The sequence below is a fragment of the Oryctolagus cuniculus genome, chromosome 8 (assembly GCF_964237555.1).
Source record: "Oryctolagus cuniculus chromosome 8, mOryCun1.1, whole genome shotgun sequence".
NCBI lineage: Eukaryota > Metazoa > Chordata > Mammalia > Lagomorpha > Leporidae > Oryctolagus > Oryctolagus cuniculus.
In genome coordinates this window covers 11,648,665-11,671,767 of record NC_091439.1, presented here as the reverse complement: position 1 = coordinate 11,671,767, position 23,103 = coordinate 11,648,665, and the positions used below count along the sequence as shown (strand labels likewise).

Genomic DNA, 23,103 nt, shown 5'->3' with positions numbered 1-23,103 from the left:
CCAGTAACTGATGTAAGTGAGGAATGACTCAAGGGTCCAGCTTAGAGCCGCAGTTAGCACAAATTTAGAAGGAATAAGCCAAGTAGTGCATTTTCCACATGGTTTCCTGTGGTGTGAACACATCAAGGGCTCAAACAGTGAGGGCTGCAGTGGGCCTGCCGTCAGCTTCACTGGGAGATCGGTTCATGTAGCAGACACCTGAGTTTTGGGTTAGGTTTAAGTAGAGGACAGATTCCCATGGTTGACATACCTTCCGTTACACATGGACTCATAGCAGACACCTGAGTTTTGGGTTAGGTTTAAGTAGAGGACAGGTTCCCATGGTTGACATATCTTCCGTTACACATGGACTCAGTTTTGTGTGGGGATTGTGGTTCTGGAAATTGGAGAGCCGGCAGTGAGCATGGTGCGGGAATGGGTGAAGATAGGTCTCTCCGCTGCACGTTAGTAGTCCCTCTTCCTGTGCTTTTCACATCATCTGAAGGCGTGACAAACCTTCAGCCATACTGTCTTCCCAGTGGTCCTCTTAAAATTACTATTTTCTTCTCTGAGGAAACAGTCATGTTTATTATTCTCCTCCATAATAGCAAAGGGCTTTATTAAATCACTCTCTGGATTTCTGCATGTTTTCCTTAATATTTCTTTAGAAACGCTTATGGCAATCATGAAACCTAAGCGAGTGTATTTCTTTGATACCTACCACGTCCAGCATTATCACTCACTTGTTTTTAAAGTTCCTATGAGTGAAAATTACTCACCAGAAAACATTACAAGAGCCAGCACAGCATTTTAGTATCAATTACCTGAATACAGAGAATCACATTTATAAATATTTTTGACATGCTGCCCTGTCACTCACAGTGCGGTGCTAAAAGAGGAATATACACATTGGCAGAGAAATTCACCAACATGGTGGGACATAAGAATCTCATGCCTTGGGGCCAGCACTGTGGCCTAGTACCTGCAGGGCTGGCATCCTATATGGGCTCCGTGAGTCCCGGCTGCTCCACTTCTGATCCAGCTCTCTGCTTGGCCTGGGAAAGCAGGGGAAGACCCAAGTTCTTGAGCCTCTGAACCCATGTGGGAGACTGGCAGGAAGCTCCTGGCTTTGGACTGGCCCAGCTCCAGCAATTGTGACCATTTGGGGAGTGAACCAGTGGATGGAAGATCTCTCTCTCTCTCTCTCTCTCTCTCTCTCTCTCTCTGCATCTGCCTCACCCTCTCTATAACTCCACCTTTCAAGTAAAATAAATAAATCTGTAAAAAACAAAAAAGGTTCTCGTGCCTTAAATGGAGAGAAGGTCAAAGGTAATTGGAAGCCATATTGTGCCAAGCCTTGATGATGTAAAGACATTGGATTGTGGCCTCATGAGGAATGCACACAGAGTCGGGAGGGAGGGAAGGAGTCCCCTTCATAGCCTGTCAGGTCGTCGCTGTAAATTCTAAGTGACAGTCAGTTGAGTCTCACTGCCAACTTTATGTTGTAGGCAGTGAAGAATTTTTGAAGTTGGGAGTGATGGAAAAAAATTGTGATTTAGAAGGATTCTTCAGTTACCATAGTTTAAAGGAAAAAGGGAAGTGGAAATGCACAGACAATTGAAGAACCTTTATAGTGAAATAAGTGATTAACAGTCTGAGCTAGCATCATTGTAGTAGCAGTAGAAGGGAAAGAATTTGCTGATTTTTAAAGACAGGGATTGGAAAATTAGAATAGGCAGCTGGTTTGATTTGTAAAGGGTGAGGGATGAGATTCTATTTGATCCAGTGTTTAGCTGACAAAATATTCAAGTGGAAACAGTTGGCAGGAAATTGGTGATATGTGTGGGGAGTTTGGATAAACAAGGTCAGGGCTGTAGAGATAAAAGCTTGGAAGTTATCATTTTAAGAATAATATGATTGTCACATCTCTTTCATTATAAAAATAAAAAATTGCTTCTCTTGAGGATTGTATATTCTTAGATTATGTTTTAGTCTGCTTGAACTATTATAAGAAAGTTCCATAAACTTGGTGAGCTGATGAACAACAGAAATTTCTTTCTCAGAGTTCTGAGAACTGCGAAGTCCAAGACCAGGGCGCTGGCAAACTTCATGTCTGGTGAGCGCCTGCTTTCTGGCTCAGGTTTGGCTCCCTCTAGCTGTGTGGTCACTTGGTGGAAAGAGGAGGGGTCTCTATGTCTAAAATAAAACTTAAGAAGAAACTTTCGTCTTTTGACCTTTTTTTCTTTTAACTCTTCAAAACTATAAAGAGCATTGTCCAACTGTTATTTAAGCAATAACTAAAATTTGAATGCAGACTAAGATTCACGAGAGAACTCTGATACTGTTATTGAGCGATTTCCCCCTCCCGCTTTTATTTGGAACACCTTTGAAGCTGGAGGAAAAGCAAGCCTTTAGGCCTAGCAGCTGTGTGTCATCCCTGTTTGCTTTCTTGGCAGTTGAAATAACTCAAATCTGGAGTTTTTGTTATTTTTGTTAAACTACAGTTGAATTTGTACCTTCATATCTCTTTATGCACGGATGTCAGGTAATCTACTTAGCACTTTGTATTATTTGTTTGAGATTTATTTATTTGACAGGCAGAGAGAGAGAAAACGTTTGCACAACCACTTCCGTCTGCTGGTTCTCTAGTGAAATGCCTTCGACAGCCAAGAGTAGACAAGAGCCAGGAACTCCTTCCAGGTCTTCCATGTGGGTGGGAGGATCCAAAGTACTTGGACCATCTTGTGCCTGGAACTGAATGAGAAGCAGAAAGAGGACTTAATCCCAGGCACTCTGATACAGAATGTGGGTGTTTCAAGTGGGGCCTTAACCCACTGTGCCACAGAACCCACCTCAGCACTTGAATTTGAACAAAATAGAGTAAACTCTTCCTATTTCTAAAATGTTGCTTATTAAATATCTTTAAATTGAAACACCAGTGAGTATGCTGTATGTCCTAAAGACTGCTGCAGTGTATAGACTTTTTTTTTCTTGTTCTTTGTTCTCAAATCATAGCTTTTAGAGTGTCTTCCCGTATAACAGTTCTCTTCTACAATGAGAGGCCAGGCGTGGATGTTTAGCGTCGCTGTTAAGAAACCCATGTCCCATGTTGGACTGCCTTGGTATGATGTCTCTGGCTCTTGACTCCAGCTCCTGCTAATGCAGACCCTGGGAGGCAGTGGTGACAGCCCAAGAAATTGGGTCCCTTTCACCATGTGGAGACCTGAATTGCCTTTCTGTTTCTTAGCTTCAACCTCTGCTGTCATGGTCATTTGGGTAGTGGTCCAGCAGATGGGAGCTCTCTATCTGCCTCTCTGTCCATCTACCTTACAAATAGCCCGAAAATACCTTACAAATAGCCGAAAATAGCCCGAAAAAATAGCATAGAATGGTGCATAACGTAAGAATGAGTGGTCCTGGAATATAGAAATAAGAGCCAATCTTGTAACTTTAGTGTTTAGGTTTAGTGTTCAGTATTTCTAATCCTTTTCAGGACTTGTTTTTTTTGGTGGGCGGAATTAGGTTCTGAGCTGTATTTTAGAAATTAAGATGTCTAAAGTAATGATGAAGATAGGGAAATTTTGATTGCTCTGGTTTGATCAGTATACATTGAATATATGTATTGAAATATTACTGTAATCCATAAATATGTAAGTTATTGTTTATCAAACATGTTTTAAGGATAGATATCTGGCCTAGCAGTTAAGACACCGGTGGCCCATATCAGAGCACCTGGGTTTGATACCCAGTTCCAACTTGACTTTTCCTGCTAATGCACACCTTGGGAGATAGCAGATGATGATGGCTCAAGTTAGTTGGATCCCTGCCACCAATGTGGGAGACCTGGTTGGGTTCCTGGCTCCTGCGTTTAGCCAAGGTTCTTGGTCTCTGGCTATTGGAGTCATGCAGAGAGTGAACTAGTGGATGGAAGATCTCTCTCTCTTTCAGTGTCTCTCTCTCTCTTCCTTTCCCTCTTCTTCCCTCTTTCTCCTTCTCCTTCCCCGCCCCCGCTCTCTCCATCACACTCTCTCTCTCCCCCCCACAAAATAATTTTAAATAAGTTTCTAAGCTGTTTTAAAAGGAAACATAGTAATTAAAAAGTATTTGAAGACAAATTAAAGAACTTTATAGTAGTGTACTTCCGTTTATCCCTTCCTGGCTTCTATGCTGTGCTTGGCATGAATTGTACTCCTACATATATTGTAAATCCCACAGTATATTATTATCTTGGTTCAGCTAGTCACTGACTTTAAAGAATTTGAAAATAAAAACAAGCATGTGTTGACTCACATGTTGTTTTTTAAAAATTAAGGTGTTGGGGCAAGTGTTGCGGTGTAGCAGATAAAGCCGCCGCCTGTGACGCCAGCATCCTGTGTGGGCACAGGTTTATGTCCTGGCTGTTCCACTTCCGATCCAGCTCCCTCCTAATGCTCTGGGAAAAGCAGCGGAAGATGTCCCAAGTGTTTGTGCCCTGTCCACCCACATGGGAGACCTTGAAGAAGCTCCTGACCAGCCTTGGCTGTTGCGGCCATTTGGGGAGTAAACCAACAGATGAAAGATTGTCTCTCTCTGTCTCCCCTCCTCTCACTGTAACTCTGACTTTCAGTTAATTAAATAATTTTTTTTTAATTTTGAGAAAAATATTAAGATGTCTGTAGCGTGTATTTAGTCTAACCTTCCTTCCCTTGGCAAAACGAAGAAGAATAGTTATATAAAATACATGTATTTCCTGTATGTGCCTACATTAATACTGAGTGATAGTGCACATATCTGTGTTTGTCATTGGCCCTTAAGGAAAACTTTAGGGTAAAGATCTATTAATAATCTAAATTTTCTGTCTCTCCACCCATGATATAGTTGTTTAACCTAAACAGTCCTTATTAATCTCTGATATTCTTTTTGTTTATTAAACAACATTAAGTTGCACAGTAGTAAAAACATAGTTAATTAGACTCTTCTAATGTTTCTCTTTTCATCAGTGTTTCTCTTTCTTGAGGTCTTTAAATCATGTAACTTGAGCTCTTTTGTGATTTAAAGCAGTTTGTTTACAAAACACAGGCTACTTTATTTATTTGAAAGGCAGAGTATGAGTCAGAGAGTCTTCCATCTGCTGGCTCACTCCCCAAATGGCTACAATAGCTGGTGCTGGGCCTATCCAAGCCAGGAGCCAGAAGCCTCCCCTGGGTCTCCCATGTGGGTCTAGGGGCCCAAGGACTAAGGCCATCTTCTACTGCTTTCCCAGGCCATAGCAGAGAGCTGGATCTGAGGTGGAGCAGCCAGTACTCACCAGTGCCAATATGGGATGCTGGCACTGCAGGCAGCAGCTTTACCTGTTGAGCCACAGCCTAGGCCCCTATCACAGGCTACTTCAGTAACAAGAAAGAGCATAGGTATTCCTGGTGCATTGTGTAGACTTTGTGAGATTCAGTTCCATGGCTTCTTTTACAGCCCTCCTGATGCCTAGCCGTGGTGCACAGTCATTCAGCAAATTTCCACCTTCTTCCCAGAATTAGGGGAGCATCACAGATGAGTGAATGAGATGGAAGCAGTGAGAATCCGCAAGGGGGGAGAGAAGAGTGAGTCCTGATCACCTCTCACTGCTCTCCGGAGGCAGAGCCTGGCCTCTCAGAAATACTTCTGTTGTCTGCAGTGTTTATTTGCATAGAAAGTGGAAGCAAAAAGTTAGAAGGGTATGCAGGTCAATGTAAACACCTCCTCTAAAAACTTTGTGTAGTGCCTGGAACTGTGTATAGTGGATGACTATATTTTAACTTGAGAATGATAAGTCTCTTTTCCAGGCTGCTAATCTATTAATATAAGGCTTTTTAAAAGGAAGGAAAATAAGTATAGCTAGAAAATATTTCCCTTTAAAGTAGTAGTATACTTAATCTTTTTTAGGATCAAAACAGCTATCTGTTTTCCAAACAAAGAGCCTATCATTTTCATCTTTGCCTTAAAGCCCAATGATCAGTGCCGTGTTGGAGAGGAAAGAAAAACAACCAACTAGCTAGGACATGAGTTCCTGCATCATTCTTAAAAGATAGAAATAGGGTCATAATGTACCTTCATTTATATAAGAAACCGTTTTCACATATGGTGCCATGTTTGCTGCTATTAGTGGTTTGTCTCCAGATCTCTTTCAAACTTTCTAAATCCACGTGGAAGAAGCAAGGTGTGCTTGTGGTTTGCATTGCCTCCTTTCTCTCTTTACAAACTATGCAGAAATTAACTGTATATAAACAATGCGACCAAAAAATCTGAGTTGCAGGTTGACTTCTGGATTAGCTTCAGCCAAGCTGTAAGTATCCAGCATCAATCAGGGTGGTTTGCAGTCATCAGAAGTGAGTAGGTGTGAGAGTCACCAGTTCATATAGTTTCTAGTCTTTGTTGGTTGTGCTCAGATTTCCAGAATAGTGAATTCTTTGAAGGAAAGGTATTTTGTATACAAGATTGAAAAGCTTTATAATCATGAATTCCTGTTAAGTTCCTGTTTTCATAGATTTCACTTTTTGGGGGGGGGGCAATCATTGGGTACTTGTATGTTTCTGACCATTTTTGGTCAGAAGCAAGTAACTTGTAGAGGGTAGAGTTGGAGTTGGGCTTTTTGTTGTATACTTTAGAGGAGAGGGGATTGGTTATCCTTTCACTTTAGGTGAAAAAAGATTCATTCAGAAAAATGTATTTCTTACACATCCTTTCCGTGACATACCTGTTCTATAAAATGATTGTTGCCTGTGTACTCCTCAAAGTCCTGTTCTCTTACTGCGTCAGCTAAGGGGGTTTGCCAGGCTTTGTGCTACAGGTAAGTTTCTAAGTTGTCAGAGTGAGAGTTGAACAGATCACCAATAAGCTACGCTGGTTTTGGAGTTGTGGTACTGGTGCTTAAAGCTGTGGTATTAACTACAGTGTTTTTTTGTTTTGTTTTTCGTTGTTAGTGATTACTGCCTCATTGATTTGCTGAAAAATAAAACTTTTAATTAGTGTTTCTGTGTAAAATCTGAGATACTGACAATGGCTAAGAGTTTGACTTGGCAGTGTTCCTTTTGACCTTTCCTCAACATTTTCTCAGTGGTGACTCAGCACTCCTGTGTCGGCCCGTATATTCCTTCCATGACTCATCTGTGCTTTGCTTTGTTCGACGGAATAGCAAGGGGTTTTCTTTATGCTTTCACTTAATAATATTCTAATTTTCCATGCTTATTTCTTTCTTTAAATTTTCAAAAAGATACTCTTTAACTTGTTTATAATGTTTTTAAGGTACTTGTTTTAGACTTCTTATTCCTAACCTAAAGTAATACTGTGTGAATATAACAATTCCCTGCTGATGGGCAACTTACAGTCTAATGGAGAACATTTAATAAAACATAGTATATGTAAAATTCTATGGGAAGCATGAAAAAGAAGAAATATAGAATTTGACAAAGAAAAAAATGTTAATGTGAGCTCGGAGTATCATAGGCTAAGTGGCAGTTTGACTTGAACAGGTCCACAAAAATGGATAACATGTATGTAGGTGGGAAAAATTTCGATTAATGTTTAAATAATTTGTAAAATTTTGTTGAATTTTCTCTTCCCGTAAAGTATTACTACTTACAGATATTAAGAAAAGTAATGGTTTTTTCATGACAAATTTTGATAAAGCTTTTCCATTAAGTTTTCAAATAGTTAAGTACAGAGTGTTAGAATATTGTGAGTTATATGAGAGAACGTGTTAATTTTTTTAAAGTTCTTTCCCAAGATGGAATGTGTTGCGATAGTTAGTGAAGAGAGACTATTTCGTGAGTATGAAGAGGAGTGAATGGGTTTGTGTCTGCAGCCCCACTGCCCATGGTCCACAGCCCAGCGAGCACAGGGTCTCCTGATCCTCGGGTGACTTCACTCTCCACTCTCGGTGCCATTTTGCCACTTAGCAGAGAGCACCATCCGTTCTGGACGCCTGAGCTTTCTGTTTCTGAGTATCTAAATGTGGAATTTAACAGTCTATGCCTCCCTTAATACTATCTACATACATTTTTGGTGTTGTTGTTCTAGGATTCATAGAGATATTGTGAGCGCCCAAAGGGCCAGGGCCTAATTCTGAAGTTTAGATCAGGGACGGGGTAAAGAGATGCAGGAGAATTGTAGGGTGGGTAAAAGAAGGAAACCACTGGTGGAGTTTATCTTTCTACTCCCTGTAGCTTCCTACCTACGTCATTCCTGGGACTTTTTATAACTCTGGGTCTGTGGTACCTATGGACTTCTGTGTGGTTTCATGAAAGTGCACCCAGGGCTCTCAAACCCGTGATTGTCAGACTCCTCTCATAGCTTAATGGCCATCTCCCAACTCCTATTTTTTTTTTTTTTAATTTACTGTTTGTTTATTTGGAATGCAGAATTACAGAGAGAGAGGGAGAAACAGAGATTGTCCATCCAATGGTTTAGTCCCCAAATTTCTGCAATGTCTGGGGCTATGCCAGGCCTAAACCAGGAACCCAGAGCTTATCTCCATGTCTCCCAGTGGGTGCAGGGGCCCACACATTTGGACATCTGCTGCTTTCTCAGGCACATTTGCAGGAAGCAGGATCAGAAGCGGGGCACCTGGGTCTCAAACCAGTACCCTAAGGGGATGCCTGTGTTGCAGGCGGCAGGTTAACTTGCTATGCTACAACGCTGACCCCTCCTAACTCCTTTTGAATATAACGTATCTCTCATCTATAATAAAAGGAAATGCTGAATTCCTTAACTCCTCTGTTGTACTGAGAATATAGAAGGGAAGAGCAACTCAAACTCAGACTCTGTTTCTCCTTTACACCCTCACAACACTGATCACCAGTGGCACCACAGGTGTGTGTGCCAGCAAGTAAGCAAGCAGTTCTACAGCGGATACCAGGTGGGTATCCTCCAGTTCTGTTCTGCTCTGACCCTGTCTGCCTGGAGACCGTGTCCGATCTGCAGGCTGAGCGCTCCAGCCCCCAGGACTGCCCCCCCCCCCCCCCCCCCGTCAGATGCCACTCACAAGCTCCGGGTTGTTCACCTGTGCTTCCAGCTGCCAGCTGGACACCAGGCTTCCCATAATCCTCTCACCAGGTGTCATTATTTACTCAGGTGACTCAGAGGACTTGGCAGCACGTTTACAATTTCTTCTGAAGGCTGAGGTGTGGGGCAGAGGGCCCAGAGCTGCCATGCCCTCCGTGGACTCACAGCCCTCTCAGGACACCTCACGTGCTCAGCTGTGTGGAAGCTCTCCCAACCCTGTCGTTTTGGGTTTTCATGGAGATTTCACTGCATGGGCATGATTCAAGCTGAAATGTAATTGGACGAGCGGAGTATGATCTAATGCGAACACACTGGGTGGGGAAAGGCAGTGAGGGGCGTGTGCTTCATCATGCTTCTTGGCCTTTGTCAGTGGCATTCCTCCCTGCAGGGTGTGGGCAGGAGCCCTCTGGAATGAGGAGGGTCTTCTCACCCACTTCGGACAAGGGTAGGTCAGAAAATTTCTTTATTGGCAGGTTCAAGACCAAAAGGTGAGAGAAAGTGAGAGTATTTTTAGTTGCTGTTGCCCACTAATAGTTTTAAGGATTTATTTGAAAGGCAGAGAGAGAGATACTGGCAATCTTCCCTCTGCTAGTTCACTCCCTAAATGCTTACAATACCAGGGGTGGGCCAAGCCGAAGCCAAGAGCTGAGAGCTCAATCTGGGTTTCTCATGTGTATCTGGGACCCAACTATTAAAGGCAGGACTTGAACCCAGGCACTGTGATATGCACGCGGGCACCCCAAGCAGCATCTTAACCAAGGCCAGATGTCTCCAGTGAAACCCTAGAAACCAGGAACTGTGGGTTAAACCAGTATATTCAAGGGCACTTGAAGAGGTTTGTGAAAAAGGGACCTAAAAGATAAGTCTAGCACTCTGCTTGGATTTTGAAATCCGTGCATAGTTTTTTCATAATACACATATTCTGTGAACTTGTTAAAGACCCCTCAGAGACAGTATAGCAGAGATACCTAAATTAATTTTGGAGTAGTAGTTCAGATGCTACTCTTAAATGGAATAATTTATGCAACTTTGTTTCCTCTAGCATTCGAATCGAATCCCCATCTCCCTCGGCGCTTCCTCCCTCTGCTTAGATCTGGGTTTGATTTTGCCCTGACTGTGAGACTCTGGGCAAGTTATTTACTGCGTCTGAACCAAACCATCATCATCTGTGTACTCGTGTATGATTAGCTCAGTTTGTGCAGATACAGATTTATACAGCAAAATCTGTATGGAGAGCTGCTTCCAGTTATGGGCTGCTCAAAGAACAGTATTTGTTAACTAACTCAGTACTCGATGTAGAAAGGCAGTGTTCTGCAGGTAGGCTAAGGCAGAGAACCATGTGAGATGTATTTTAATAAGAAAAAGGTCCCAAGCACAACGGTAATATGCAGGGGAGGGAAATCAAAAATGCAGGAGACTTTTTCGCTAAAGATGAGAAAATCCCTGCTTTAAGAATGTAATTTTGGGGGCCGGACTGTGGCCTAGCAGGTAAAGCCACCACCTGCAGTGCCGGCATCCAATATGGGCACCGGCTTGAGTCCTGGCTGCTCTACTTGCGATCCAGCTCTCTGCTATGGCCTGGGAAAGCAGTGGAAGATGGTCCAAGTCCTTGGGCCCCTGCACCCATGTGGGAGACCCGGAAGAAGCTCCTGGCTCCTGGCTTCAGATTGGTGCAGCCATCTGGGGAGTAAACCAGTGGATAGAAGACCTCTCTGTCTCTCTCTGTCTCTGTCTCTGTTTCTCTCTTTCTCTCTCTCTTCCTCTGCCTCTCTGTAACTGCCTTTCAAATAAATAAATAAATATTTTTTTAAAAAAAATGTAATTTTGTTTTTTAGTGAGACAAAGCTAGCTCTCATCCACGCTGCTGTACTCCCAAATGCGAGCAGTGGCTGGGATTGGGCCAGGCCAAGGCTGAAAGTCCAGGTCTCCCACTGGTGGCAGGGACCCAATTATTTGAGCCATCACCACTGCCTCCCAGGGTACACATTAGCAGGAAACTGGAATCAGGAGCCAGAGCTGGAACTCAGACTGGCGTGTGATACAGAATGTGGGCATCTTAGCCGCTGGTCCACCACCGAGCCCTGCACTTAGAACCTCGGGGCACCACTGGGTAAAAGTTGTAACGCATTCTGCAGTTTCCCTGACCTACTTACCGTTGATGGAGTTTATCCTCTCAAAACCAGAGCTGCCTTTCTTCTCCTTCCGTAGTCTTTTCTTTCTATGAGTCTTCTCCTTGTCAGTGATTTGTTGAAACCTATCCCAGTGAGTCAGGAAAATAAAATCTATTCTTCCACCCACTTGTACTTCATATTTGTCTTTCCTTCTCTCGCTCCCTTCCCAATGCCCACACCCACATTTCTGATAGTGTTTCTCAACTGTTAGTGCTAGTGCTCTAACGTGACAGGCATTTCTAAAGCTATCACAGACTAGTAAAGTTAGACTCCTCGGAGTTAATACAAGGCCAGTGCACTGTGCTTTCCTGCTTGTTGCTTTTCTGGTCTCTTGCTTACTGCGAACCATCCTTGGTGGACAGGGGAAGTGTAAAGTTGCACATTTGTGAGTCCTGGAGGGGAGTATTGGCAGCTGAGGACTTCTTACTGAAGAACAGTTCTCTTCCACTCTTTTCCTCACGTATTTAAGCCAAGCTACTGCGCCAGTACTGAGTGTAAACCTTGATTTTACAGTATCAGTGGAAGAGCCAATAACTTTGAAGAACTTAGCAAATTATATGATGTTAAGACTGATAACTCGTTTTAACTGGAAATTGGTTTTTTAGAATGAATTCCATGCCTCTGAATAAAGAAGGAATAAATTGGATCTCCAAAAAAGTTCATCTGGTAATAATAACAGACTTTGCTATGGTTTAGATGTCTGCAATGTAAAGCTCACCTTCAGATTTTCAGTTGGTAACTTCATAAATAGTATTTATCTTCCAGTGGTGCTCGCTGTATAGGCAGAACATTTGCAGGATCCGGCAGCATCTGGCAGTCGCCACTCTTAAATTTCTCTTACCGCTTTCTGTTTAAAACTCCCATTTGTCTCTGCGTTGGTAGTCGGTGCTGGAGTTTGTTTTGCCCCTGAACAATTAAGGTATTGTATGGTTTGTTTAGGTCATTCACCAGATGTTGCTTTAGTGGTTCTGCTGCTATCTGATCTGGGTTGCTCATTGTTTGGCAGATCTTTATGAAAGTTCTTTGTAATTGAGCTCCCAGTGATTTAGCGTGTTTCTAAATTACTGTAATCGTCTGATGTTAGGTTTTGAAATTTGTCAAATTTGTCGACTTTCCATTTATGCCTATAATTGTTACCTCTGTCTTCTTTTGCCCCTATTTTAAATCTCTGCCTTCTGTTTTAGTTTATTTATAACTGCTTTGTTTCCTAAGTTAGAATGAAAATAGTTCAATAATTTTTTCTGCTCTATAAATGCAAAAAGATGAAAGTTTAATACTGTATTCACAGTTTTACAAATAATTAAATTTTATTCTTTATCTGCTCCAATCCTTGAATTAGAACTTAATCCCAAAAACATTTAAATACAACTTCAGGATCAGAGACAAACTTAGGAATGAAGTTCATGTTTATTTTCTGTCTGCTGTCATCCTTTTTGGTGCCCTGTGGCTTTGCTTCAAACTTGGTTTAAAAGCGTTCTCAAAGATGCATTGCCTTCTAGGGCAAGTGTTTGGTATGGCAGTTAGGATGCCACTTGAGACCCCTTGCCCTCATCCCATATTGGAGTGCCTGAGTGTGAGTTGAGGCTCTGCTCTGATTCTAGCTTCCTTCTGATGCACACCCTGGGAGGATGGCCCGGGTACTCCAATCCTTGCCACTCACTTGGGAGCCTGGATTGAGTTCCCAGCTCCTGGCTTCAGCCCTGCCCAGCCCCAGCTAGGGAGTGAACCAGTGGATGTTTGTCTCTGTTTCTCTCTTTCTCTGACTTTCAAATAAAATGAAAATTAATTTTAATATGTTTATTGCCTTCTAAACAGAGATTACAATAAGTAGAAGAGCAGGGACTAGTCTGGGAATAAGACATTTCTTGTGTTTCCCAAAATCCAGCCCGTACATCTCCCAGTGATCTAAACTTAGCCATGTTACTTAACTTTCTGAGTCTGGTTCATTGCTTTTAAAGATTGATTTTTGTTTATTTGAAAGGAAGAGAGAGAGATCGATCAATCAGTCTTCACCCACTGGTTCACTCCCCAGATATCCACAAGGGCTAGGGCTGGGGCTGGGCATCCAGGTCGCCCATGTCGGTGGCAGGGGCCCAAACACTTGGGCCATCTTCCACTGTTTTCTCAGGCACATTCTCCAGGAGCTGGATCAGAAGCAGAGCAGCTGGCCTGTGCCCTGAAATGGGATGTCAGCATTGCAGGCGGCACGGGGTAGATGTAAGAGCAGTACGTCACCCGTCATAGAGAAAGTGCTTCCCCAAAGGCAGTGTCTCCGACCATGTCAGAGTACAGTCTGCTGAAAATCTGTGGCTCTGTCTTTGATTCTGGATGCTTGTAAGTTCTCATGGTCCGACAGCCGAAATAAAGAAGTAAGTTCCGGGGCTGGCATTGTGGTGTGGCGGGTAAAGCCACTGCCTGCTACACCAGCATCCCATATGGGCATCTGTTCAAGTCCCGGATGCTCTACCTGGACCAAGGTTGCAAAGATTATTTTTTAAATTATATTGCAACTATTTTTCTAATCCTACATAATTATTCTCTCTTAATTGGTAGTGATTTATTTAAGAACCAAAATGTCCTGAATTCGCTGTGGCATTTCATGCAGAACTGCACTGAGGACATTGTGCCGTTGCACATCAGGGTGCAAATTAGTTAGCCAAAAATAGGCAGAAAGAACAATATTTAACTTTTTAGCTCATTTTGTCTACAAAGTATATTCATATTAAGAATTAGTTTATTAGCTTCTTTAAGTTCCCTTTATTTTTCATCTGGTAGTGTTTTGACTAAGAGTCAGCTTACTATTCTTATGTAAGTTTTCATGGTTTTGAAGACATACTATCAAAACTAAACTTGTACAAAGTTATAATAGTGCTGATTGAAAAATGAATTATCTTTGTTAATATAAGACAGTGAGAACAGTTAAAAAATAATACCTTCTGATTTTAAAGTGTGAATGAAATATTATACTTCATTTCCATTTAGAAGTGTGGGGTTGTTTCTGTTTTGTTTCTGCATTATAATTTCAAAGCTGTGAATCCAAGAAGTTTCCATCTATTCCAAGGACTGCTCTGGACTGTGTGCTTTTTAAAAGCTTTGCACATGGGACCAGCACTGTGGCGTAGTTGGTAAAGCTGCCGCCTAGAGTGCCAGCATCCCATCTGGGTGCCGGTTCAAGTCCCAGCTGCTCCACTTCTGATCCAGCTCTCTGCTATGGCCTGGGAAAGCAGTAGAGGATGGCCCAAGTCCTTGGGCCCCTGCACCTGTGTGGGAGACCCAGAGGAGGCTCCTGGCTCCTGGCTCCAGATCTGCACAGCTCTGGCTATTGCGGCCATTTAGGGAGTGAACCAGTGGATGGAAGACTTCTCTCTCTCTCTCTCTCTCTGCTCTCTCTCTCTCTCTCCTTCTCTGTGTAACTCTGACTTTCAAATAAATAAATCTTTTTTAAAAAAATGCTTTTCACATCAATTTTCTCAATTATTGGAAGAATGATTTTTGTGAATATGAGTATTGCATCATCTTGTGGTGAAAGCTAGAGTTCAATACTAAAAAGCACTCTTGCCTTGATTTCCAATGGATTTCACTAGGGGCCATGGAACCACTTTAAATGCAGTGAACGCCCAATGTGAGGCTTTGTTAGTGAGCCACCTTGCCAGTAAGCTATGATCCGTCCTTTCAACATCAGCCGTTCTAGCGGATCTAAGTAGCATCTCATTGTGGTTTTAATTTGGAGTTCCTCAATAACTAATGATTTTGAGCATCTTTTCATGTTCTTATTTTCCAATCTGTTTTCCTTGATGAAATATCTGCTCAAATCTTTGCCTATTTTTATAGCTCTTTTTTGTTGTTGTTGGTATTTATTTGAGAGACAGATCTTCCATTTGCTGGTTCACTCCCCAAATTCAAAGGCCAGGACTGTACCAGGCCATAGCTGAGAACTGGGAACTCAGTCCAGGTTTCCCATGTAGGTGGCAGGGACCCAATTACCTGAGCCTTCAACACTGCCTTTCAGGGTCTACAGTAGCTGGAAGCTGGAGTCGGGAGTAGAGCTGAGTATTAAACTCCACCTTCTGATATAGGACACAGGCATCTTAACTACTAGGTCAAACATTCACCCTGCCCATTGAGATGTGTGTGTGTGTCTGCTCGTTGAAATCTGTATATGTGTGTGCTCTGTGTGTGTGTGTGTGTGTGTATTTGAAAGACATTCACAAGTGGCAGGCAATGGAGAGAGAAAGAAATCTTCTACCTGTTCAGCTTTGCCTTAATGACAACCATACTTGTTATATAGCATGTGCTATTCAGTCATTACAAATGATTTCCCCCTCATCAGTATCTCACGTGATTTTGAAAACACTTAGTTTGAGGGGGAATTTAGTGATACATTAGTTAGCGTTCTCAATAAGGTTTGAAAATGGTTCCAAGAGTATATATTGAGTGTCTTCAGCCATCGAAGGCTGTGGCCCTGCAAGGCAGTATATATTTGGTACGTGTGAAATCCTTTGCCCTTGTTAAAGTAGCTTTTCTTGAAGAGGGAGATAACAGTGTCCAGTTAAAGGATAAAGCACCGTAAAGCACCTTGGTCCACTTCTTTGTTCACAGTGTTAATGCTGGTCTTGTAACTCTGCCCTGTCCACAGGTTAAAGTATTGCACAATCAGCTGGTCCTTTTCCACAATGCCATTGCCGCCTACTTTGCTGGGAATCAGAAGCAGCTTGAACAGACACTTAAACAGTTCCATATCAAATTGAAAACCCCTGGAGTGGATGCCCCATCGTGGCTTGAAGAACAGTAAATCACACCTGTAGAGAAAGTGGTACTGCTATGTTTCTAAACCAACCTAACAAGAAGTAGGCGGAATGGGGGCAGGTGATGAGGGGCGACAGCCATGGTAGTGATTCTTGCACAACAGCTTTACTTTTTCCCTTTTGTCACACTTTAACAATTGAACTGTTAAATTTGAGGGGAAGGTGGGTGGTTTTAATGTAAACACAGTTTCTATAATCTGAACACAATAATTTTTCCCTTTTGAGAAATCCTTTTGTATTATGAGGGTTGATGGCTATTTCTGTAGTTTGAAAACATCTAACATAGATTTGCACTGACAAGATAAAACTGCGAGGATCTGGCCCAAGAATTGAGGGCCAGCTGTAACTTTTCCAAGGGAAGGTTTACATGATTTGTATCGATGTCTGCTATTTTGTATACGAATATATTGAACATCTGTAAGAGATTCATTTTCATGTATCGTCAAAGAGAAACCTATTTTACAGAGGAAAACTCTATGGTGTTGCTGCAGCATTCACAGAGGGGTGGCAGTTCCAATGAATGACTGAGTGGCCTGTGGGGGTGTAGCAGGTACCTTTTCGGAAGTGAGTCTGTACCACGGTGATTTGTGTGTAGGCTTCTCCTGAGATGCAGGGGGCACACAGTCGTTTCCGTGAGGCGCTGAGGCTTATGCGTGCGCATCACCCGGAGTCACTGGGCAGTCACACTAGTAATTCCTTTCGATTTGGCATGAAACCTGCCTGAGACAGCTTTTTCTTTTTTTTCTTTTTTCTTTTTTTTTTTTTTTTTTTGGTCAGGTGGACTTGGGAATGGAAATTCTTGAGGATTTCTAAAGTAGAAATCTTCTCAGAAAGCTAGTTTTTGGGTAAATTCCATGTTGACAGAATTCCTAGATAGCTTTCATTGACTTTGTGTAACAATACCGTTTAAGCCTTAAATCACAGATATGTGCCTTCTCAGATACAGTGATTCTCGTTCACCCAGTGTACATAACCCATAAAGAAGCCCCTTGCAGATAATGTCTGATGTGCTTGTTCCTTCCTTGGAAGGGAGCACTGTGTGCAAATGTTGGGTTTCTTTGTCCTCCTTAAGCCACATTTGAGGTTTATGGTGACATCGACTTCTGAGTTTGCTGTTTGGTTTTGCTGGATTCCTTTTGAGGAATGGGAAGAGCGACAGATGTTCCATGTGGGTAATAGAAGAGTGATGTGGGACAGAATGCGATCACGGAAGAAAGGGGCGTGGAAAGCCAGTAAGTACCGTTCTAGTTGCTCGGCATCCTTAGTTTCGTGTTCTGCGGTTGACCTGTCACTGTGTGCTTCTATCAGTAATGCAATCCTTATTCAATGTAAAATTCTTTTGGTTTTTGTCATAGGCATAAATTAATGTTTCGAGAGACGCCGCTTCACCTGTTCATTTCTTTTGTGTTGAAATGAAGTACTTAAAATTACTGTTATACATGAACTTTGTGAACTGTAAGATTCTGTTACGTATGTTCAGATGCCTTTTAGCTGGCTTTTTAATTAATATGCCTGTTTTGAGTGCTTAATACAATGTAATGTGATTGTAAATCATAAACGTATTTTAAATCATTCCCTCCTGTATATTTGTACTCTGAGAGAGCCTTATTTTATTCTTCCAGCAGAGTTACTACTTGTGATAGTTCATTCACATTCCCCAGAATGTGCCTCTGGTGTGGATTTTGTATTCTTATTAAAAGTGTTTGCTGCAGTACTCTCTCTGGCCCTTCATAGTTTTGTGGGATTTGGTTGGTTGGTTGGTTGGTTGGTTCTAATTTGGGAGTCAGAGGGACAGAGATAGCTGCCATCCACAGGTTTACTTCCCAATGTCCCCACCTTAACCTGGGTCTCCCAAGTGAGTGTCAGGTACCCAACTATGTAAGCCATCGTGTCTGCCTCCAAGGGTACACATTTCCAAGAGTACACATCCAGTAGGTCATTCTTTTCCCTCGTTCTGCATCTTTTATGGAAGCTGAACATGTCCAGTCATATGACATTTCAGTAACAGTTGTAGCAAAGGAACTAAATAGTTCCAGGGATTGAAGTTTGTTCAGAATAAACTTCATTGATTCTGAGTAGTGAGTACATGAAAGAAGTAAGTAAATTACTACATTAGCCAGTGGTTTGTTTACTTTGTTAGGGAAGGAAATCACACATTTGTTATAGAAAAAAATTAGAAAATTTCATAAAATGGAAGGTAATAGGTATTTTCCTAAGTGAATGAGTACTGCATGAAGCTGCCTAACTCTCCCAAAGGTGGTTGTTTTAATGGCCACTTTATAAGCTCTGGTTTGCATATCCCCATACACACACTTTGAAGATTTTTACATGTTGCTTGTTTGCTTTCTAGAGTGTGCCAGTTTACATCTCTTAAGTGTATCCACAAGTACCTTATTAGTGTATTTTCAGCCAGTCTGAGTGAAATGCACACAATGAACAGGCCATCGCTTTATAAATATTGTAGGTGGAAAGGAAAAACCAACAGGAAGATAGTTTGAGCAATCAGTTTGGAGAATTTGGTTGGAAATGGCAAAGTTTTTGTCATTAAAATAGAAATTATATGGGGCAGTGTTGTGATATAGAATGTTAAGCCTCTGCCTGCAGTGCCAGCAACCCATATGGGTGCCAATTTGAGAGCTCCACTTGCAATCCAGCTCCCTGCTAATGCGCCTGGGATAGCAGTGGAAGATGGTCCATGTCCTTGGGCCCCTGTACCCATGTGGGAGACCAGAGGAAGCTTCTGGCTTCAGTCTGGCCCAGCCCTTGCCATTGCGGCCATTTGGGAAGTGAACCAGTGGATGGAAGATCTCTCTGCCCCCCCCCCCCACTCTGCCTTTCAAGTATAAATAAATCTTTTTTTTTTTAATTAGATAAAATAGAAAGTCATTCAGGAAAATAAGGACACCGGACCTGGGCTAGCAGAAGCTACTTAGTCAGAATCCAGACTTCAATCTGCATATTCAGAACATGCTGATGATGTCAGTGAAGCTTACCAGAAGGTTCTTTTTAAAAACAATACCAATGCCCCAAAATGCATTGAACTGACTTAGCCAACTCCACATCTCCAAAGATAATATCAAAAAAGTATTTGCAACTAAATATGTGAGTGAATCCCCCTTTAAATCCTGCCATTACAACTGCCTAATTAAATCATTGTGTTAAAAGTGTCAAGTGCTTCTAAAGTTAAATACAATATATAGTTAATGTCTTCTCAATTGAAAAAGTAAAAATCCATCCACCCCTAAATAGATTTGTATTAGGTACACTGCAAAGTATATAAGGTGTTCGTGGTTTTTTTTTTCTTTTCAAGATTTATTTACTTGAAAGGTAGAGTGACAGAACGATGGAGAGACAGTGATATCTCACACCCACTGGTTCACTCCTCAAGTAACCACAGCAGCCGAGTCTGGGCCAAGTAGAAGCCAGGAACTCCCATCTGGGGCCTCCCACATAGAAGGCAGGGTCCCAGGTACTGGGCCATCAGCAGGAAGCTGGATCCTAAGCAGAGCAGCTGGGACGCAAACTGGCACTCTGATACGGGATGTGGGTGTCGGGTGGCGCTGAACCCACTGCTGCACAACGCCATCCCCATGATGTCATCCTCTGTCTATTGCTCTTTAATTCTCGATATTCTCCCAAAGAAACTGGATGATTCCAAAAAAGTGTTGTAGAAAGTAACATTGTGTATGTTGAAAAAAAAAAAAAACTAAAGATAAAAGTCTTTTAATTTTAATCATGGAACTGCTCATTTAAAGAGCAATGGATCTACCTCAAAATGTGCCCAGGCTCTTTTAATTTCCCCTGGGGACGATCTTAGGTGTGCAGAATAAAAGTGGATCATCTGAGTGGCTGCTTCAAGGCAACATTCTGTAATTTGTGCCATTTGTGAAGGGCTACTTAGAATGCCTGCATTTTGCAATAATCCTAAGTATCTTCTGCCATTAGCAACTTTTCTTCAACTGTTTAATTGTTCGGGAGAGTCAAGAAACTTCACTGAATTCTAACCAAATTTAGACTCCAACAAATTTGATTCCCCTTTCGGATAACAGATTTTTATGTTGACTAGACTATCCAGGAGCGAGCAGTAGGCTGTTTTCTGATGGAAAGCTAAGTTACATTTTACATTAGTTCAAAGCTTTTCTAAAGCCTGAAGTCCTTTACTATTTCTGCAGTATAGCAAGCCCTATTAAAATAGATTGGCCGCAGTTTTCCTCTTGACTTTTAATAAATGCCCTGTTCCCACTTGAAGGTTTCCTGCTTAAACAGGTTTCCTGGGATAAATGAGGCCTTATAACAAATTGCCAAGTAGTCCTAATGGTTAGGAAACTAAAGTTCAGCTTTGTTTTTGTGAAATAAAGTTTGACTTTAAATACTACACGTACATTAAGCAGAGAATTATTTGTTGTTCTGAGGTTAACCCTGATGTGGAACAAAGAGACCATCAGATGAGGAATGGAAGTCAGACCCTGTCTGAGAACTAACTCTGTTTCTGTGCCAGTGATTGATCAACATGCTCTCAGAGCTGGGAATTTCAGCGACCCCAAAACCTTTCCACAGACAACAAAACCCCCATTTGCTTCTGTGGGCCCAGCCAAGGCTTCACCATAAGCATGCTCTATCAAAGACTCTGAACTGTCTCCACTGTGGTTCACCATGAGTGGTTGATTATTTTTAAAGATTTATTATTATTATTTTTATTTGTAAGAGTTACAGGGAGAGACAGATCTTCCATCCACTGGTTCACTCCTCAAACAACCGCAACAGCCAAAGCTGGGCCAGGGGCAAGGAACTCCATCCAAGTCTCCCACACGAGTAGCAGGGATCCAAGCACTTGGGCCATCCTCTGCTGCTTTCCCAGGCACATTAGCAGGGAGCTGGATAGGAAGTGGAACAGCCAGGACTTGAACTGGCACCTGTGTTGCAGGCAGTGGCTCCACCCACTGTGCCACAGCGCCAGCTCCTCGGTGGTTTATTGGTAAGGAAACCATAAGAGGAACAGGATCCTATTTTGCTGATCTTCAAAGTAGCTTTCCTCTGCTTACACATCCAAAGCACCTTGCTTTCCGTACAAGTGTATGTGTTTCTATAAATAACCTAGGGATGAGATGGGCGCTGTGTACATCTTCCCAGGATATTGGACCACTGGCTGTAGAAGTTTTACTAGAAAAAAGGCAAGCTCTCACTATGCAAACTTTTTTCAAGTAGATGCAAGGTATTATGGAGTAGAGAGAAAGCAGCATTAATCCTTTTGGTTTTCATGAAAAATTTAGAAAGGAAGATGTTTTTAGAATAATGAATAAGAAAGTATTTGTGCCACTTTTTTTTTTTTTTTTTTTTTTTTTTTTTTTTTTTTTTTTGATAGGCAGAGTGGACAGAGAGAGACAGAGAGAAAGGTCTTCCTTTGCCGTTGGTTCACCCTCCAATGGCCGCCGCGGCCGGCGCGCTGCGGCCGGCGCACCGCGCCGATCCGATGGCAGGAGCCAGGAGCCAGGTGCTTTTCCTGGTCTCCCATGGGGTGCAGGGCCCAAGCACTTGGGCCATCCTCCACTGCATTCCCTGGCCACAGCAGAGAGCTGGCCTGGAAGAGGGGCAACTGGGACAGAATCCGGCGCCCCGACCGGGACTAGAACCCGGTGTGCCGGCGCCGCTAGGCGGAGGATTAGCCTAGTGAGCCACGGCGCCGGCTTGTGCCACTTTTTATTCCAAATGGCTTCTGAGTCTATGTTAGAAAGCTCTTTTATGAAACCTACATGTAAAGTTTCAGGTAGATAATTACACTTCTTTCCTTTGAGGAATATGTACTTATTATGGCTAGACGCTAAGCTCTTGAGGACGGCACAGACTATGCTGTTTTATTCACCTTGTAGCCCTGACTCCTTGCACAGTTCTTAGCTCAAACGACTCAGGCATAAAAATCTGTTCATTTTTTTTTTCCAAAACTCAGTGCAGAAAAGTATTCAGTTGCAATGCTATTTCAGTTGAATGAGTTACAAAAAAGGCAGTACAGTTAGAGCTATTACAAAGTAATGCCAGAGTGTTACCTAAGATAATAGGATGTATCAAAAGTTTTGTTTTAATGTAGTAAGAGGGTTAATCCTTAACCTGCAGCACTGGCATCCATATCAAGTGCTGGTTCAAGTCCTGGCTGCTCTGCTTTGCACCAAGCTCCCTGCTAATGTACTTGGGAAGGCAGTGGAGGATGGCCTAAGTGCTTGGGCCCCTGCCACCCATGTAGGAGACCCAGATGGAGTTCCTGGCTCCTGGTGTCTGTCTGGTCCAGCTCCGACCATCATAGCCATTTGGGGGAGTGAACCAGAAGGTGGAAGATTCTCTCTCCTTTCTCTTTCTCTCTCTCTTGTGCTCTCTCTCTTTCCTTTCAAATAAATACAGGAAATTTGGAAAATTTAGGAAGAAAAGCAGAATGGAAAAAATAGCATTTTGCAGCCCCTATCAAAATAATTGATTCACACAGGGGTAACCAGTGGATGCTAAAATAATGAGGGGAAAGATTGAAGAAAAACAGTTTCCATCAAAGTATTCTCCTATACATTACTCAGTTTGAAAGGGGAATAGCACCATTAATAGGAAGGAATTTGTGTATATCATCTAATTCACATGACCAAATTTATCATCACTAAAAACCTGGTAATCAGGTGCTGCCAGATAAAATAGAAGTTATGCTGCATCAGTTCTGAGATATCCCTGCTGGAATTATTTAACATCAATCCAACTAAACCTTTTGTCTTAAATTCCAGTGTATAGAGGAAAGGGAATTAGGGACAAGGGAAATAATACTTCAAGGAATCAGTCAGACGTTCCACAAGATAATTGGGCTTGGTCTCTTCAAAAAGAAAAGAAAAAAAGTTTTTAGTATTACAAAAAAATTTACATCACAAGTTAAAAGTAGCTGCATAAGATATTTGAGGAACAACTGTATAAATACACAATTATTATTTGAGGAACAACTGAATAATTGTGTATTTATACAGATGCTTCCAGGGGTGTTAAATTTTTTTTTTTTTTTAAGATTTATATGAAAGGCAGAGTTAGGGAGAGAGAGAGGTCTTCCATCCACTGGTTCACTCCCCAAATGGCCACAAGGGTCAGAGCTACGCCGATCCAAAGCCAGGAAC

At 42.2% G+C, this 23,103-nt stretch overlaps 1 protein-coding gene across 42 annotated transcripts in view; it reads left to right on the top strand.

Annotated features, from left to right (window-relative positions):
• ARFIP1 (ARF interacting protein 1) overlaps nt 1-23,103 on the top strand; it is a 138,090-nt gene that overhangs the window by 105,596 nt on the left and 9,391 nt on the right. For 38 of the 42 annotated variants that reach the window (XM_070047390.1, XM_051819984.2, XM_070047411.1 and 35 more), the window contains one exon: nt 15,802-17,684. The exons of the other annotated variants lie outside the window; for them this stretch is intronic. In XM_070047390.1, coding sequence (XP_069903491.1) covers nt 15,802-15,957 — 156 coding nt within the window. In that variant the 3' untranslated portion in view covers nt 15,958-17,684. Of the gene's footprint in view, nt 1-15,801; nt 17,685-23,103 lie in introns of those variants that run through there. 42 annotated transcript variants of the gene reach the window in all.